Here is a 20,455-nt window from a genome sequence, read left to right as displayed (position 1 = left end):
CAATCCTCTATCATTAGCCACTCCAATGCCATGAGAGAGCATCTGGACTACCACAGAACAAAGCTTAACAACTCTTCTGGCTTTGGAAGACAAGGAAAATCGGAGCCGCAGGAAGAATATATGGATAAAAGGTTTGCCGGAAAGCGTTTCTACAGAAATATTAGAAAAATCCACGAAAGAGATCTTTGCCCTTTTAATCTCACAAGAAAAATGTGACCAAATTGTAATAGAGAGGGTACATAGATCGCTTAGACCCAAGCCGAAGCCTTCTGAACCTCCGCGAGATGTGATCTGCGGTTTGTTGAGCTATTTGGATACCAATACTATTTTGTCTGCCTCAAGAGATGTTAAAAATCTTTCTTATGAGGGAACTGTTATTCATCTTTATCAGGATGTTGCGCCGTCGACCCTTGCAAAACGAAGAGTCCTAAGGCCCCTCCTGGAGGTGCTACGTTCACGTAAAATTTTATATAAATGGCTATTTCCGTTTGGTATATCTATACATGGTGACGGCAAGCAAATAATGGTTCGGATCCCTGAAGATTTAGCCAAAATATGGGACACCTTTGAAATTGCCCCTATTGATATTCCTTCCTGGCTACCTTTGGACATGGATCATCGCACGCCTCCCCCTGTCTATGCTTATGCTCGAGGACAGGGTGACTGGGCCTTAGGAAAGAAACGCTCGACTCCTAAAAGAGGGAAATCTGGAACGGGGAAAGAGATACCCCCCTGAGCTTTCTTGTGTTTCTTCCGGTTGCATTTTATTACCCCTGGAGTTAGAAACTTCACTTCACTCTGATATGTTCCAAATCACTTTAGCTTGCTAGGATTGATACTTGCTTATGTGTTACTGATGTCACTTAAATGCCGTATAAGTTACCATGTGCCACTCGTGTGTTGGAAATGTTATCTCCTGTTCTGTTATGGGAGGCATGTTTGTCCCCCTGCCTCTGCTACAGACAGGTAGTTGGTTCTTGTTATATATCTGCTGTTTTATCTTAGAAATTTTTAGGTTTTTTCTTTTTTTTTTTTTTTCATTTCTTTGTATTTTTCTTAATTTTTGTGGTTTGATGGCAGAGGACACATATACATCTTTTTTCTTTTTGCTTCTCTTATTGAGCTATGGGTGATAAGGTGAACCTCGCCACTATGACAGTGGCCTCGTATAATGTAAACGGCTTACGTTCCCCGTGTAAGAGAAGCCAGGTAATGAATCTTCTGTATTCAAAGAAATCTAGTATAGTTTTCCTGCAGGAGACACATTTTAAGAAAGGTAGAGTCCCAGATATGTCTAGATCTCGTTACCCGACCTGGTATCACAGTGCGGGCGGTTCAGCGTCTAGTGGAGTGAGCATTGCTATAAAAAAAAAATGTTCCTTTTGTTTTGAGTGATTGTCTGATTCAGAAGGCAGATACGTTATAATTAAGGGTCTTTTGGCTAACACTAAGATTACCCTGTGTAATTTGTATGCTCCAAATAGGAATCAAATAGGTTGGCTGTGCAAAACAATGAATACTCTAGAACTCTTTACAGAAGGTTTGCTGTTGGTGGGAGGGGATTTTAATGTATCTTTGAATCCAGCTTTAGACACTTCGACGGTCAGGTCGGCTCTTTCTCAAAGGGCGCTGCGAAAATTACATCTTTCTTTACAAAAATTGCATTTGATAGATCCCTGGAGAACACTTTTTCCTTCGGGGAGAGATTATACATTTTATTCCCATCCGAATAATAGCTATCATAGAATTGATTACTTATTGACACGTACAGCTGATCTCCCACTAGTTAAAAGTGCGAATATAGATATCATTTCTCTCTCAGATCACGCTCCCATTTTTCTCGACATAGACATAACAACCCTACCACGGCCAGCAGGGTCATGGTCACTAAATGAGACATTGCTGGACTCTGATTCCCATATTGCAAAACTGACAAGCACTCTTGATTTCTTTTTCCAAACTAATTTACTCAGGCCCGCCCTTGTCCATGGTATGGGAGTCACATAAAGCAGTAATAAGAGGGGAACTTATAGCCTTAGGCTCCTATCTCAAAAAAGAAAGAACGAAACAGGTTGTGTCTATCCTACATCAAATCAATTCCTTTGAGAGACTGCATAAGAGATCCCAAGTAAACACGATATTATCTGAACTGACAGATCTGAGGAATTCACTAAAAAACCTTCTGAATATCCAATCGGCCAAAACTTATATGAGAAGTAAACAGAGGTTCTATCTTCATGGCAATAAAAGTAGTAAGCTTATGACATCCCTACTTAAGAAACAAGACAAGACGTTTATTAGACAACTCAGGGCTTTAGATGGCTCTTTAATTTGAGACCGCAGATATTGCCAGGGAGTTTAGAACCTTTTATGAGAGTTTATACAATTTAAATATACCAGATAGCATGCAACAGCCAGCCATAGCTTTAGTAAAAATCAAAGAATTCCTGACCCCACTAAATGTCCCTAAAATAACTCTTGAGGGCCAATCCCTGCTGACCGCCCCAGTTACTCCCCAAGAAATTCTAGATACTCTTTCTACCATTCCGAATGGAAAGGCACCGGGCCCAGATGGTCTCCCCATTATTTATTACAAAAAGTTTATAAAACCGTTATTACCTCAACTGGTGGACTTGTTTAATTCCTATTTAGAGGGCCAACTCCCCCCTAAACAATCCTTAGAGGCTTACATTACAGTCCTCACGAAAGAAGGTAAAGACCCCAATTTGTGCGCTAGCTACAGACCAATATCACTGCTTAATGCAGAGTGCAGACATTAAATTGTGGGCTAAAATATTAGCGGGCAGAATAAGCAATTTTTTACCCAAACTAATTCATGCTGATCAAGCGGGCTTTGTGAGAGGCAGGGAAGGGAAAGATAACTCTACAAAAGCCATTCAGTCCATAATGTTTGCCAAGACCCGTGATGTTCCTCTAGTGCTCCTGTCGACGGACGCCGAGAAGGCTTTTGACAGAGTGAGCAGGAGGTTCATGGAACAAGTAATGATCAAATTTGGCTTTCCCCCCTCAATATATAACAGCAGTTCTCTCACTTTATTCTCAACCGACGGCCAGGGTCAGGATTAACGGCACCCTGTCAAACAGTTTTGGGATTAATAACGGGACTAGGCAGGGATGCCCCTTATCGCCATCCTTGTTCATTTTGGTTATAGAAACTTTGATACAAAGTATCAGACAGGATCAACGCATAGAGGGGTTGTCGGTGGGTCGGAGGTCATTTAAAACTTTAGCTTTCGCAGATGATCTGCTTTTCCTTATTTCCAACCCGTCCCAGGCATTCCCAATCATCCTTCAAGCTTTTCATCAATTTGGCCTCCTCTCTAATTTCAAAATTAATTTAACAAAATCTGAAGTGTTAAGCGTTGTTCTCCCCCACTCTCAGATCTCCACCATTCGCACGCAGACTCCATTCTCTTGGGCTACCAACTCTATTAGATATTTGGGAACAACAACTAGAGATCCCGCCAACTTATTTCAAAGTAATTTCATTCCTTTAATCCAAAAGGTCAAAAATCTGATGCAAAAATACAACCTACCTACTTTATCTTGGATGGGTCGCATTAATGTGTTCAAGGCATATATAATGCCTATTATATTGTATACCATGAACATGGTTCCGATTCAGATACCCCTGACCTTTTTCGGAGTGTTAAAATCCCAAATTGGAAAATTGATTTGGAAATCAAAAACAGCTAGGTTGCCATATAAGTTTCTTTCTTACCCCATCTCCTCTGGAGGATTAGGGGTCCCGGACCCCCTTTTATACTATAGGGCTATTCATCTCAGTAGATGGTTAAAGGTGGTGTCCTGTGCTGAGAGTGGGGAAGGGGATAGTGTTGACTGGGCTCTATTGGGCCTGAGGGGTTTACCGTATCTCTGGACTAAAGCTAAACCGCCAATCACTCTTAGGTTAGACGAGGTAACTTCAACTACATTACGTATTAAAAGATTGGTGATGGAAGAGCTACCGGTGGACACTTTTCCCTCGACGTTAACACCGATCGGCTCAATACCTTATCTGTTGGAGTTAGATTTTCAGGACCCATATAATTTATGGTCTAACCTTCCTAGAGAAACGTTGAATGGCTTTTATGGCAACAGAATCCTGTAGGGAGGGGTTTGGCCAACAGATGCATTGACTCAACCAAAAAATTTTCTTCAAAAACAACACATTAGCCGTACACTTTTACAGTTTAGACAGATTTCCGTCCAAATCCAATTGGTCCTGGTTGGATATTATGTTTAAACTTCCACCTCCACGACTAAAAATTTTATCTCGCATTTATTCACACCTTATCTCTCCGAATATGCATTTCAAACCCTCGTTTATATACTCTTGGGAAATGGAACTCAATACCATGTTTACAGAAGACCAAATATCTAAAATGCTGTCAAATGCTCGGGGCTTTTCCAGGTGTGTACTCCTGCAGGAGAACTCTTATAAAATATTAACTAGGTGGCATTTAACTCCAGCAAAGTTATTTCAGATGGGTCTAGCGGATAATGATGCTTGCTGGCGATGCCTTAATTCTAGAGGACATCACTTACATATATTCTGGGACTGTCCTAGATTGAGAAGCTTTTGGGATGGAGTTGAATTAGTTCTTAAAAAGTTACAATTAATAAAGGTTAATCTTAAAGCTACAGAAGCTCTTCTCACATGTCCGTCGAAGGATTTTTTACCAAAAAAACATGGCCTTCTTCCATTGATGTTGAGCGCAGCGAGACAGCTAATAGTTGCCCATTGGAAAGATGTAGCCCCCCCCACGTTGGGAGAATGGCACGTTAAAATAAATCAAATCGCTCGTTTGGAGGAGCTGTCTAGCTGGGAGACTTTTAATCATAGATCTTATGTGTTGACTTGGGCCCCGTGGACTAGATATTTAGAAGACAGTCCTCCTTAAGAGAAAATCTAGTGTCCCTAAAGTTTACCTTGACCCGATAGCTTCTGTACTAGTGTTCCTGACTTCACTGTTCTAATTAGAAAGCCCTCATGTGTTATGTTATTTTCAGAAGTGCACCTATTAAATGCTTGTGCTCATACCGCCAGCCACATTTTGTTAATGTTGTTGATACTGTTTATGATTATGTACCCTTTCTCCTCTTCCCTTCCTTTTCCCTTCTCTCCCCCGCCTGCTTTCCCTTATTTTTTCCTCCCTCCTCGCCCTAAACCAACCCCTAATTAATTTTTCGCCGGATGTATCTGAGAACTGGTGTTGTGTTTAATGGTGATGTTTAAATTTTGAAAATAAAGAATTTACAAAAAAAAAAAATTCCGAAAGTGGGCGGTCCTTACTACATGGAATGACGGTGCCTTGGCAGCGCTCTTTCGGAAGGGTTTGGCAGAAACCGTAAAAGATGTTATGGTGGGATTTCCTGTTCCCTCTGGTCTTGATTCTATGTCATTAGCCATTCAAGTTGATCGGCGTTTGTGTGAACGTAAAACTACACGAGAGGCGTTGCCCCTTTTTGAACAAACGTCTGAACCCATGCAACGTGATAGGGTTTTGTCTAGGGCGCAACGTCAGGAGTTTAGAAGGCGTAATAAGCTGTTTTTTCTGTGGAGACGCCTCTCATACTATTTCTGTCTGCCCAGACGAGAAAAACGTTTTGCGCACACATTTGCTGTGGGCAGTGTAAAACCTAAGTTCCTTTTGGCAATTACTCTGATCTGCTCCTTGTCTACATTTTCCGCTAAGGCTTTTGCAGATTCAGCAGCAGCTTTGAATCTGATGGATTTAGACTTTGCTAAACGTTGTGGCTTTCCTATGATACCCCTGCGGGCTCCTATGCCTTTGAGGGGTATTGATGCTACTCCTTTGTCGGAAAATAAACCCCACTTTTGGACCCAGGTGATAATGCGGGTCGCCCCGGACCACCAAGAAAATTGTAAATTTTTGGTGCTGCACAATTTGCATGATATGGTATTACCACGTCAGGTAGGGATATATACTCTATTTGACCCTATAGGGCCCTATAATTATTCCCTATCTAACAGCGGAGGTTGGCACCCTCTTGGACGCAAATGGCGCCCCTGCTCCACGGTGGCTATCCCTACTCGCCCTGTTAATTTCTCTATGTACAGTATATCAATTTACAGAGCAAAAAATGGCTGAGTACAACAATTCATATTCAAAAAGACTCATACCAAAAACCACCAAACTAGATACGGGTGAAAAACAGTAACTGGAACATTCATTATTTTATGGGAACATAGTGCATGGGCGAAAAACTATACTACACTACCCGTCCCTATTTATGGATATCACTGCCTAATAGCGGAGCTGTTTCACCCTAAGTTACTCTGGTGCCCCCGCTCCATGTAGGCTATCCCTTACTTACCCTTGTGATGATGGTATCAACAATCTCTCTCTATAAGGGTGTATACAGGACCAAAAAAAACAGCAATTACATTACAACCTATTAAAAAATTGCTGTCACAAAAATATCCCCCACACAAGTCTCAGACCAATGAGGGTGGGTTACCAACATATATCAAATGGCAACTGATAACTTCTATGGGAGATCAGATTAAATCTCTTTCTAAATACAGGTCTCAACCAATTCAGAGGTCATATACATGTTAATAACATTTTTCCCCCATCAAATAAAGGCCACTGGCAATGTAACCCATATCCCTCACGCTCAAACATATTGCACTATGCCCACAATGAAAATCAGCGAAAAATCATATAAGTATAACTTGGCTCGTTGCCATTAAGGTGTCGCCTCAACGCGTTTCCCTCCCATGCAAGGAGTTCATCAGGAGGCTCATGATGTCCCTAGATGCTCCCTCAGAGCATCAGATGTTGCGCCTGGTTGCAGGTGTCAGTGTAGTAGCTGATGCTTATTTATAGTTACCTCGCTACTTAAAACAAATAATAGAGTATGGGGTTAATATATTAGTGCCTCCTACACGTCTCCACATTTGATAGTCGCCTGCGCTGATTGTCTGGACCCTAGAGGTACTTTCCCCCCATACTTCCACTTCCTGTTGATAAGAGCTCCACCGCGCTTATGTTATTGTAACCAGCGCATCCCTCCTCTGCCACTGCGCATGTCCAGTCTCCATCAATGGATGCCCGCAGGATCACCTCCTGTCGGGCCAAGCTCTGCCGCGCCTATGTTATCAACACCGGCGCGTCACTCCTACTAATGCGCATGTCCAGGCTCTGACAGCAACTGCACACAAAATCGCAGCCTCGCGCGTGTCTGGTATGCCACCTTCAGAAGCGCATCGCACAATAATGCACATTCAGACCTACTCAAGTGATCAGCCTATCTTATCGATCCACACTATGTCCAATAGACTCTACTCCAGCATAATACTGCATGCCGGGTCTCTATAAATAATTCTGGGTGCGCACCTAAATTCATCAGGCATCCATCCAGATTATTATTCAATCGACGGACGCACCATCTAATTATCACCAGGGCACGCACCCCGGTTTTTATCCGTCCCACAGGTTCTCACAAAGGTCTGAATGTGTGCATATGCATATCATATCACCCCATCATTGTATCTAAAGTGTCAAAATAGCTGTAGTTATTGGCATTAGTCAACTACGGTATGCAATATGTCATAGTTCAGAAAATTAGGGGGATTATACTCCCCTAATGTTGCACTTCGGCGCGCACGGCGCACCGTCAAAAGTGCGCAGCACGCTACTTTCACACTGGCAGCGCATGATCTGCGCACCCTATGCTAAAGATAGGGTGCGCCGATCGCATGCGTGCAAATGCGAAAGTAGGCGGTGATCCCGGATGGGGCGGGCAGGGAGCCGGATCGGGGCGGGGCTTAACGACGCAGTGCGCAGCGTCGTTTTAACGCGAATGTGAAACCAGCCTAAGTCTGCGGCTTTGCCTCCTCATAGGAGTTATAACTGTGCAATTGAGTTAATGCCCGGGTGTAAATTTCCCAAGGGTCGGCTTTTCAACTTATCGGTACCCGAACATGATGATATGCGATCTTATATCAAGGAGTCTTTGGAGAAGGGTCATATTAGACCATCCTCTTCACCCTTAGGTGCTGGGGTTTTTTTGTGGCCAAGAAAGATGGTTCATTAACAAAATCACTGTTATATATCAGTACCCGTTACCCCTGATTTGATTTATTTTCCAGAGTTAGGCCTGTTTCACACATCCGTTTGTGTCCATCAGTCAAAATCCGCCGTTTTGCAAAAAAAAGGATCCGCCATTTTTCTTGGCGGATCAGTTTTTTTTCCCCATTGAGTTGCATTACCGGCGGATCTTGACGGATGGGCATCCGTTTTTTTGCGGATCCGCCAAAACTTTCACGTCCGCCAACATGCCCAAACGGACCATGCAACGTTTTTTCGGGCGGCCGGATCCGCATTTGTCACTGCGCATGCCTGAAAGACTTCACTCAGCCGCAAATTTAACCCTAAACTCTGTTCTGCCGGCTGAAAAATTCTCTCTCTCTTTCCCAAGGCAGCGGTTCCTTTAAAATTCTTCCTTTGACGGATCCGTTAAAATAACGGTCCGGTGCCAAACGTTGTCATCAGCACAGGAACGGATCTGTTATCCGCCATTTTAGCGGATTTTGACTGACCAAAAAAACTGATGTGTGAAACAGGCCTTAAAAGTGCCTGCTGGTTTACAAAGCTTGACCTCAGGGGGGGGCGTATAATCTTATTCGCATCAAGCACGGGGATGAATGGAAGACGGCGTTTAATACTCCGGAGGGACATTTTGAGTACCTGGTGATGCCTTTTGGGCTCACTAATGCCCCTTCTGTCTTCTAATCTTTCATGAACGATATTTTCCGGGACTTTGTGGATAAGTTTTTGATCATTTATCTGGATGATATTTTGATCTTTTCCAGTGATTGGGATTCTCATGTGGAACATGTCTGGACTGTGTTCCGGATTTTGAGGGAAAATTTCCTGCATGTTAAGGGATCGAAGTGCCTCTTTGGTGTACAGAGGATTTCATTTTTGGGATTTATTTTGTCCCCGTTAGTTACTGAAATGGACCTGGCCAAGTTACAGGCCATTTATGATTGGGTTCAGCCCACTTCTTTGAAGGCTCTTCAAAAGTTTTTGGGTTTTGCTAATTTCTATCGTAAATTTATAAGTAATTTTTCTGGTATTGTCAAACCACTGACTGATCTGACCAAAAAGGGCGCTGATGTGGTGAAATGGTCTCCAGAGGCAGTCTCTGCATTTCAGGAGCTTAAGCGGAGATTCACTTCTGCTCCGGTTCTACGGCAACCTGATGTCTCACTCCCATTTCAGGTGGAGGTAGATGCTTCGGAGATTGGTGCAGGAGCTGTTTTGTCCCAAAAAGATCCGGTGACTTCTAAAATGAATCCCTGTGCCTTCTTTTCTCGAAAATTATCCCCATCTGAACGTAACTATGACGTGGGGAATCGGGAATTGTTGGCCATGAAATGGGCATTTGAAGAGTGGAGACATTGGTTGGAGGGAGCTAGACATCAGGTTGTGGTCCTCATCGACCACAAGAATTTGATTTATCTTGAATCAGCCAAACGCTGGAATCCTAGACAGGCTAGGTGGGCCTTGTTTTTCACCCTTTTTTATTTTGTGGTCTCTTTTCTTCCGGGCACTAAGAATGGTAAAGCGAACGCCCTTTCTAGGAGTTTCTTTGCAGATTCTCTTATTGTGACCGACCCTGCTAACATTCTAAATGAGGGGGTAGTTCTTTCCGCCATCTCACCCGATTTGAGACGTGCCCTGGAGGAATTTCAGGAGGACAAACCTGAACTTGCCCTATGGGAAAATTGTATGTTCCTGACCAGTGGAGGAAGAGAGTAATGTCTGAAATTCATTGTTCCGCGTTGGCTGGTCATCCAGGTATTTTTGGTACCAGAGATTTGGTGAGTCAGTTTTTTTGGTGGCCTGCCTTATCTCGTGAGGTCAGGAATTTTGTGCAGTCCTGTGGGACTTGTTCTCGGTCTAAACCCTGTTCTCGGTGTAAACCCTGTTCTCGTTCTAGTGGGTTGTTGATGCCCCTGCTGGTGCCCAAGAGGCCATGGACCCATATCTCAATGGATTTTATTTCTGATCTTCCTGTCTCTCAGAGAAAGACTGTGATCTGGGTGATTTGTGATAGATTTTCTAAGATGATCCATCTTGTACCACTCCCAAAGTTGCCATCGTCTTCAGAGTTGGTGCCCTTGTTTTTACATCAGGTGGTTCGGTTGCATGGGATTCCTGAGAACATTGTGTCGGACAGAGGAGTTCAGTTTGTTTCCAGATTTTGGAGAACTTTTTGTTCCAAACTGGGAATTCAGTTATCTTTCTCCTCTGCATTTCATCCTCAGACCAATGGGCAAACTGAGAGAACAAACCAGACTTTGGAGTCCTATTTGAGATGTTTTATATCTGCTGATCAGGATGACTGGGTCTCATTTTTGCCCTTGGCCGAATTCGCGCTAAACAATAGAGCTAGTTCTGCCACTTTGATGTCGCCCTTTTTCTGTAACTTTGTGTTTTATCCTCGATTTTCTTCAGGGCAAATGGAATCTTCGACCTGCCCAAGTGTGGATACTGTGGTAGACAGAATGCAGCAGATTTTGGACCAAGTGGTGGATAAGTTGTCCCTCTCTCAGGAAAAAGCCCAACGGTTTTTCAACCGGCATAGGACCATTGGTCCCCGGTTTAAAGTGGGTGATATGGTTTGGTTGTCGTCAAAGAATATTCCTATGAAAGTTGCGTCTCCAAAGTTCAAGCCAAGATTCATTGGACCTTATAAGATTTTGGAGATTCTTAATCCAGTTCCTTTTCGACTGGCTCTTCCAGTTACGTTTAAGATCCATAATGTGCTTCATAAATATCTGTTGGAGGTTTGTGGAGCCAGTAGTTCCTATGGCAACGCCTCCTGAGCCTGTATTGGTTAAAGGCAATGGAATATATGGGGTAAAGAAAATATTGGATTCTCGTTTGGCTAGACGAAGACTCCAGTACTTGGTCAAATGGAAGGGTTATGGCGAGGAGGATAATTCTTCGGTCTCTGCTTCTGACATTCATGCCGATAGATTGGTTCGGGCTTTTCACCGGGCCCATCCTGATCAGCCTGGTGGCGTGGATGAGGGTTCGGTGACCCCTCCTCAAGGGGGGGGGGGGGGTACTGTTGTGAATCCGCTTTCTGGCCTACCTCTGGTTACTAGTGAACGTAGTGGAGCTGGTTATATTGATGGAGGGGTCGCGGGTTCTCTTTCCGGGCTCCCTCTGGTGGCTACTGGAGGTAATGGAGCTGATCTAATTAACAGAGGCCTGCCACCTGATAATGAGGAGGATGACTGGAGATCTGGGGTTTCTGACTGGATTTAAGACAGCCAACTCCCTCTATCCCTGCTGGTGATTTTTTCCTGCCTCCTGAGGTCTTAGCTGAGCATGCAGGGACTGAGTTGGAAACTAAGCGTTCTTTTGCTATTGTTCACATTTGATCTGGTTTTGTCTATTTCAGTTTTGTGTGGTCAGCCAGCTCCGGCTGGTGCTGTGCTGAATTTCCATCCTTATGTTACTGCTTGTGCCAGATTGTTTTTGTCCCTTATTAGATTGGCCTCTTTTTGCTCTGCTTTCAGAATATACCAGAGTGATGATATAGTGGGCGAAGTCTAGTGACTTCAGCATTTTTCTATCAGACGTGTTGGGCATTTTTTGCAGGGCTTTTTGCGTGATTGCAGACAGTCTTTCCTTTCCTGTCCTGTCTAGTTAGTGTGGGCCCCATCGTTTGCTCAGTCTATTTTCCTACCTGCGTTTGTGTATTCATCTCGTCTCAACGACAACATATGTTTGGGGGCTGTCTATACCTTTGGGGTCTGCTCTGGGGCAGTTTAGATTTCCCCTTTCTTGCTTTAGGCTTATTTAGTTCTCCGGCTGTGTTGAAGCGTCTAGGGATCATCGTAGGTACGCTCCACAGCTACCGCTAGTTGTGTGGACAGGATCAGGGGTCTGCAATCCGCTTAGTTACCAACCTCTCTGGTTTCCTGTGGCTTAGCTTGGTCTTGCTTTCCTCCTCGGTGACCCAATTATGACATCTATCATTCTATTGGAAACAACCTAGGGGTATTTTGGCTCCGGTTGGAAGAATACAGATCTATTCCATTGACCATCACTGGACCATGGATACGATTGGAGAAAGCCAGGATTGGGAGCTGGCATTGTACATTGTATGGACACATCTTACGCTTGTCGTTACCTCCTCTCTGTGTGCGTGCCACAGGTGGAGTAGCGACCCTGGAAGATCTGAAGTAACAGCTGCTATTAACCGGGAAATCCACAGAAGAGAGAGACTCTAATGTGCACCATCTTGGGTACTGTGCTGGGAATAGTTCTTTGTGTTATCTGCCTGTTTTGTGGTTCAATAAAGCATTGCCACACTGTTTTACTCTTACCCTGTGTTGTCTGAGTAGTGTTATGCCCACGTGTTATGCGGGCGTTCGATGGGACGATCCCTGGTCCATGCGGTTCCGGCTAGAGGACCTGGGGCGCCCACCGACCCCCGTGTCTCCACAAACCTGTCTCGTGTTTGCATTCCAAAGGTCTGGGGTAGGGACTGCTGAACGATGTGCTGGGACAAAGAATTGGACGTGGTTGCTGATGTTGCTTGCAAATGTGCATTGACAGGTGCAGGGCAGGAGGCATCCGCACCTGCATCCTGGATAAGGGATTGACAAGCACCTAGCACAGGGGAAAAGGCAGTGGTGCCAACTGCAGACACTGATAGACCCAGGCATTCAGTTCACCTAGTCGGGTGCTTTGATGACATGTGCCTCAGCATTCAGGTATTTGCTCATGCCCCTGGTGATCTTGGTATGGCACAGATTGCAAATTACCGTTCTTTTATCGTCTGTACTTTTTTAAAAGAGCGCCACACTGGGGAATACCTAACCCTTGGCCCGGAAATTTGCCGCGTGTGAGTGCTCTGGGAAAGTTTTCAGCCTTCTCCCTCTGGCCACCCCACTGCCTCTTTGTGCCTGTTGCGGGGCTGCAGATAACTTCCCCTCTGCGATGCTGGCATCGCTCTGCATAGCAGGTTGGGTCAGCGACTCCATCGTCCACCACCTTGTCTTCCACTTCCCCACTCTGGTCTTCCTGACTTGTTGACTTAACATCACTTGCTGGCAACAGTGTCTCATCATTATCTACCTCGAGACGCTATTTGCTATTCCCCCCACATCATTTTCTTTTGACTGTGGCTGCTTAAATCTTTGTGCATCATGACACACGATCTCAAATCCCTCTTGTAACATACAGGGTGGAAGGCTAGAATCAATAATTAGAAATGTGTCTGAGAGTGGGATCACTTGTCTCATGGGACTTGCTATGGTGGGAGGAAGGAGGATCATGGTGACGATTATGTGATCCAGATTCTCTGCTAGCAAGACTGGACTGTGTGGAAGACATGGTGGTGCTGAAAAACATACGGGAATCATTACCTGCCATCCAACCGACCACCTGTTCGCAATGTTCTGGCTTCAGGACTGGTGTCCCGCAGACCCCGGCAAAGCGGGACAGGAAGTTAGGTCTCATGGATGTGCGTGTTTGTTGTGGTCCCGCAGAAGGCAAATTTTCACCGGACCCATAGCCTTGGCGTGCACCATCAGCACTTCCTCTGTCCCTTACGGCACATCTTACACATTTTAGATCAGGTATATAATATATGCCTGCAAACTTTCCAGTATCAATAGGGAAAAGAAAATATGTAGAACTGAAAAGGAGGTTTTTAGGTTGTAGTAGCGGTATATTTATAGAAAGACTGTAAGGCAATAAACAGTGCCTATATGGTTCCTTATCCAAAGCTATCCCTAAAGTAGGCAATAGCAGTTTTACAGAGTAAGGACAATATGTAGCACTGAAAAGGACTTTTGTTTTAATGGTGCAGCAGTGGTATACAAGTACTCCAACACCAATTAAGCACAACCAGTATGCCTGCTCGAATCTAAGCTCTCCCTCCTAGATCAACTCTCCCTGAACCACTTCCAGAGGAGAGTGTGGTGCCAAGGATTGTATCATCGGGTCTTATATAAGACCCGATGCAGCCAATCACAGTACTGCCAGTATCCAACATGGCTATGGCGTTACAGTATGCCAGGCAATCCCGGCATGTTTATTGGCTGTCTAACAGCCACAAACCATGCACGGCGCTCGAGACCCTCAACCAAGTAATGAGCGCCGAGATACTCGATCGAGTATGGAGCAGTAGCGAGCACGCTCACTTATCAATAATAAAATACATGTAAGCTCACCTACCATATGGTGCCAAATTTAGCGATAGCCTTCACCAGGTCGGCTTCCAACACGGAGTCCGGGAGGTTTTGAACATGAACTACTGGAGAGATTGCCATTTTGTGATAGTTTTCCCCTGTATCCTGTAGACAACATGAAATGTTAAATTACGGCAACACTTATTTTTCCTAGGTATCAAGTACTTGTCATTAATCACTTGCATGTAACTTTCAGTTCCTGCGCAAATGCAGCCTAGACAGGTCTGACAAATAGAAAGATACTAAAGTTCTGGGAAAACAAGTAAAATAGAGCTCACCCGCAGTATAGTCCACATATCATGGTTGCAGTCTGTGTGGTGGCGCCAATCCTGCTGTTGAAGCACAGCCAATTGTAGACGAACTAGAGCAATTTTGCACTATCCATCCGGTAATGCACATTTTAAAAAAAAAAAAAAAGTAATCAAACTATTTGGAAAACACTTGGAATCCAACTGCATGTTAAAAACTTAACGATTTTCTGGCACACACAGGCGCACTTAGTCAAAGGAAAAATTCATGGGTAAGCTAATTAAATAAGTCAAAACCAATCAAGACATGAGACAAGATACCGACATTTGAAACAAGTGTTTCAGGTGTGTGCTGGAAATTAGCTGAACTGAACACAAATAACACAATAAATACCAACAGTACAGAAACCAAACAAGTATATCACACAAGATATGAAAATAAGATATCCAGCATCCACAATACAGAACAGATCATTATTTAGAAAAGGTGACATGTCATTCTAGAGGTGCTAATTGGCAGACAGCTTACTCTTTTTTGAAGCATTCAGGATCTTCAGCATCCATACACTATCTCCTATATATCTGTTTCTATACCGTTGCTATCTATTGTGATATTTTTGTTCAGTTCAACTAATTTGCAGCACACACCTGTGTTAGTTTTTTTTTTTTAAATGTCAGTATGTGGTCTCATATCACGATTGGTTTGGACTTAAATAGCTTACCCAATGACTCTTTCCTACATCCTATGAATAAGGGTGCTTATGTGCGTCAGAAACGCATCAGGTTTTAACATGTAATTAGATTCCAAGTTTTTATGTTTTCCAAATAAAGAAAAAAAAACACTTTATACATTGCTGGATCGATAATGCCAAATTTCTCCTCGTTCTTCTATCCAACGTACTGTCGATTACCTGCCCCCTACACATCAGGGCAAGTAACCAAACACCCTAATGTGAATAAATGTAGCAAACGAAAAAAAATAAAACCTCGACAATTCTGTAATAACCTTCCCAAAAACATTGCTACAACAGTTTCAAGGTACATAATCATCAGAAGCGGGAGTTAGTCTAGCATTAAGTCACGTTCCAGTAATCAATTTTTACATCAGGCCAAGCTATATCACTTTCCATAAAACAATCCATATATTATAGCGTATTGGCACACACACTGGGACAATTACAGAGGGTATGGAAAGTATTCAGACCCCTTTAAATTTTTCACTCTTTCATTGTAGCCATTTAGAAATTCAAAAAACATTTTTGTTTCCTCTTTAATGTACACTCTGCACCCCATATTGAAGGAAAAAAAAAAAAAAAAGAAATTTAGAAGTTTTTGAAAATTTATTAAAAAAGAAACTGAAATATAACATGGTCATAAGTATTCAGACCCTTTGCTCAGTATTGAGTAGAAGCACCCTTTTGAGCTAGTACAGCCATGAGTCTCCTTGGGAACCTGGATTTGGGGATCCTCTGCCATTCTTCCTTGCAGATCCTCTCCAGTTCCGTCAGGTTGGATGGTGAACGTTGGTGGACAGCCATTTTCAGGTCTCTCCAGAGATGCTCAATTGGGTTTAGGTCAGGGCTCTGGCTGGGCCAGTCAAGAATGGTAACAGACTTGTTCTGAAGCCACTCCTTTGTTATTTTAGCTGTGTACTTAGGGTCATTGTCTTGTTGGAAGGTGAACCTTTGGCCAAGTCTGAGGTCCAGAGCATTCTGGAAGAGGTTTTCATCCAGGATATCTCTGTACTTGGCCACATTCATGTTTCCTTCAATTGAAAGCAGTCGTCCTGTCCCTGCAGCTGAAAAACACCCCCATAGCATGATGCTGCCACCACCACTGTTGGGATTGTATTGGGCAGGTGATGAGCAGTGCCTGGTTTTCTCCACACATACCGCTTAGAATTATCACCAAAAAGGTCCATCTTCATCTCATCAGACCAGAGACTCTTATTTCTCATAGTCTGGGGGTCCTTCATGTGTTTTTTTTAGCAAACTCTATGCAGGCTTTCATATGTCCAGCACTGAGGAGAGGCTTCTGTCGGGCCACTCTGCCATAAAGGCCCAACTGGTGGAGGGCTGCAGTGATAGTTAACTTTGTGGAACTTTCTCCAATCTCCCTACTGCATCTGTGGAGCTCAGCTACAGTGATCTTGAGGTTCTTCTTTACCACTCTCACCAAGGCTCTTCTCCCATGATTGCTCTGTTTGGCTGGATGGTCAGGTCTAGGGAGACTTCTGGTGGTTGCAAACTTCTTCCATTTAAGGATTATGGAGGCCACTGTGCTCTTAGGAACCTTGAGTACTGCAGAAATTTTTTTGTAACCTTGGCCAGCTCTGTGCCTCGCCACAATTCTGTCTTTGAGCTCCTTGACCAGTTCCTTTCACCTCATGATTCTCATTCGGTCTGACCTGACATGCACTGTGAGCTGTGAGGTCTTATATAGACAGGTGTGTGCCTTTACAAATCAAGTCCTATCAATTTAAATAAAACACAGCTGGACTCCAATGAAGGAGTAGAACCATCTCAAGGAGGATCACAAGGAAGTGGACAGCATGTGACTTAAATATGAGTGTCTGAGCAAAGGGTCTGAATACTCATGATCATGTGATATTTCATCTTTTCTTTAATAAATTTGCAAAAAAAACCTCATTTCTCTTTTTTTCAGTCAAGATGGGGTGCAGAGTGTACATTACTGAGAAAAAATTTAAGTTTTTTGAATTTACCAAATGGCTGCAATAAAACAAAGTGAAAAAATAAAGGGGTCTGAAAACTTTCCGTACCCACTGTATGACCTCCTATCCTAAATCCATAGTTTGCCCTCCTTCTGCTGCTAAACAGCTTCCACTTTTCTAGGAAAACATTCTATAAGATTTTGGAGTGCATCTGTGACAAGTTTTGCCCAATCATCCAGAACAGCATTTGTGAGGTCAGACACCGATGTTGGACAAGAATCAACTTTCTAGTTCATCGAAGGTGTAAGGTGGGGTTGAGGCCAGGGCTCTGTGCAGTCATTCAAGTTCTTCCACACCAAACTCATCTAACCAGGTCTTTGTGGACCTAGCTTTGTGCACTGGACACAATCCTCCTGAAACAGAAAAGGGCCTTTCCCAAACTGATTTCACAATGTTAGAATACAATTGCCCAAAAATCTAGGTATGCTGCAGCATTAAGGTTTATTTTCACTGAAATAAAGTTTCCTTGACCAGTCCCTAAAAAACAACCTCACAGAAGGTTGAGTCCTGCATTAAACATTACAGCTTTCACAATGCATTCAGATAGGCAACGTTCTCCCAGCATTTGCTAAAGCCTGTTGAGTCCAGTAGCAGCTTCGCTTCAATTCAATCAGACGTTGGCGATGTGAGGCTGCTTGGCCTTGGAAACTCATGCAATGAATCTACTGGTGCAGATTTTTGCTGATGCCAAAAGGAGGTTTAGAAATCTAAAACTGATTGGCTAATGTTCTGCTCTCTTTCATGCAGTACTCAGGAACTTTACGTTGTCTGTCACTTCATGGTTGATGTACTGATTGCTGTAGCTTCCTATATCAGTACCACACTAAAATTCAGTGAACACTTTAGAAGAAGCCATTCTTTCACAAATGTTAGTAAAGGCAGACGGCATAGCTGGGGCTTTAGACTATGCACCAGTGGTAAGAAGACAAAAAAATAAAAATAAATAATTAACCCCTTACTGCCATTGGACAAGATAATACGTCCAATAGTAGTACCCCAGCTTCGATGCGGGCTCCGGCGGTGAGCCCGCATCAAAGCCGGGACATGTCAGCTGTTTTGAACAGCTGACATGTGCCCGCAATATGCGAGGGTGGAATCGCGATCCACCTGCTCCTATTAACTAGTTAAATGCTGCTGTTAATCTGATAGCGGTATTTAACGCGCCATCGTGCCAGAAATACGCGCACTGCTGACCCCCGTCACGTGATTGGGGGTCATCAGTTCGTCGGCATAACCACCAGAGGGTCTCCTGGAGAACTCTATGGTTGCTGATACCGGATTACTATGAGCGCCACCCTGTGGTCAGCGCTCATAGCAATGCAGTAATTCTGCAACACAGAGCCGATCTGAGCATCGCCTCTATGTAGCAGAGCCAATCAAGATGTGGCAGCTTCTAGCATGCCAAAACTTACAGAAAAATAGTTTTAAAACTATAAAAAAAATTAAAAAAATATAAAAAGATTAAATTACCCCCCTTTCACCCCATTCAAAACAGTGAAAAAAAAAATTCAAACATACATATTTGGTATCGCTGCGTTCAGAATCGGCTGATCTTTCAATAATTAAAAAAAAAAAAAAAAAAAATAGATTAAGCTGTTCGCTAAGGCCGGGGTCACACTGCGTTATGGCAGTCCGTTAAACGAACTGCGTTACACCGCGGTATAACGCGGTGTAACGCAGTCCGTTAACGCTGCCATAGACCCCCATTATGTGGCGCATCGTAACGCATGCCGTAAAGCGGCACGCGTTCGCGATGTGCCGTCATTCACTGATGGAGCCTCGGACGCGGGCTGCAGCGTCTGAGGCTATGTCACTGCTAGCGCTGATGAATCATCAGCACTAGCGGTATAGCATAATGCACATCGCGTTATGCTATAGTGTTAACGCAGCCCGTCAACGCTATGCGCTATGTTTAACGTTATGTGAACCTGGCCTAAACGGCGTAGCGAGAAAAAAAAATCAAAACGCCAGAATTACGTTTTTTTGGTCGCTGCGACATTGCATTAAAATGTATCTGCACAGAAGTGGCATTAAAAACGTCAGCTCGGCATGCAAAAAATAAGCCCTCACCCAACCAGAGATCACGAAAAATGGAGACGCTGCGGGTCTTGGAAAGCGGCGCAGGGTACCTCTGGTTGTTAGGCCAACGAACCGATGACCCCAGATCACGTGACGGGGGTCAGTGGCGCTCGTATTTCCAGCCCGATGGCCAGAAGCGCGCATTAAATGCCACTGTCATTTTGACAGCAGCATTTAACTAATAGGCGCGGGTGGAGCACAACCCCCATCTGTGGACGCCGGGCACTCAGACCATTCTCATGAAGTCGGTTTCTAACCGTTTGTGCAGACACATGCACATTAGTGGCCTGCTGGAGGTCAGTTTGCAGGGCTCTGGCAGTACTCCTCCTGTTCCTCCTTGCACAAAGGCAGAGGTAGCGGTCCTGCTGCTGGGTTGTTGCCCTCCTACGGCCCCCTCCACGTCTACTGGTGTAGTGGCCTGTTTCCTGGTTGCGTCTCCAGCTTCTGGACACTACGCTGACAGACATAGCAAACCTTCTTGGCACAGCTCGCATTGATGTGCCATCCTGGATGAGCTGCACTACCTGAGCCACTTGTATGGGTTGTAGAGTCCGTCTCATGCTACCATGAGTGTGAAAGCACAACCAACATTCAAAAGTGACCAAAACATCAGCCAGAAAGCATTGGTACTGAGATGTGGACTGTGGTCCCCACTTGCAGAACCACTCTTTTATTGAGGGTGTCTTGATAATTGCCAATAATTTCCATCTGTTATCTATTCCATTTGCATAACATCATGTGAAATTGATTGTCACTCAGTGTTGCTTCAGTGGACAGTTTGATTTACTTGGAGTTATATTCTATTGTTTAAGTGTTGCTTCAGTGGACAGTTTGATTTACTTGGAGTTATATTCTATTGTTTAAGTGTTCCCTTTATTTTTTGAGCAGTGTAGTTCTTTGAATCTGCAGCTTGGTTTGCCTGCATCGATCCATCTCCAACTGTGTTGGGTGCTCCTCAATCATTATTGCACTTCTCAGAGTTTAAGGCCGGGGTCACACTGGCGAGGAATACGGCCGAGTGAGAGGCGCTAAAAGCACACATTAGACACGGACCAATGATTCTCTATGGGGTCCCTCGCACCAGCCGTATATTTCTCATCCGTATTCTACGGTCCGTGCCAA

General features: G+C 44.0%; 1 protein-coding gene across 16 annotated transcripts in view; it reads right to left on the bottom strand.

Moving 5' to 3' along the window:
• Positions 1 to 20,455, bottom strand: part of LOC141063498 (heterogeneous nuclear ribonucleoprotein L-like) — a 187,943-nt gene that overhangs the window by 152,212 nt on the left and 15,276 nt on the right. For all 16 annotated transcript variants that reach the window (XM_073557582.1, XM_073557574.1, XM_073557570.1 and 13 more), the window contains exon 2: positions 14,262 to 14,380. In XM_073557582.1, the coding sequence (XP_073413683.1) occupies positions 14,262 to 14,380 (119 nt within the window). The remainder of the gene's footprint in view (positions 1 to 14,261; positions 14,381 to 20,455) is intronic.

Source organism: Dendrobates tinctorius, unplaced genomic scaffold (genome assembly GCF_039654945.1).
Source record: "Dendrobates tinctorius isolate UK_male_01 unplaced genomic scaffold, ASM3965494v1 ptg000250l, whole genome shotgun sequence".
Taxonomy (NCBI): Eukaryota; Metazoa; Chordata; class Amphibia; order Anura; family Dendrobatidae; genus Dendrobates; species Dendrobates tinctorius.
The sequence above is the reverse complement of the archived record's forward strand: the minus strand, read 5'-3'. Positions and strand labels throughout refer to the sequence as shown.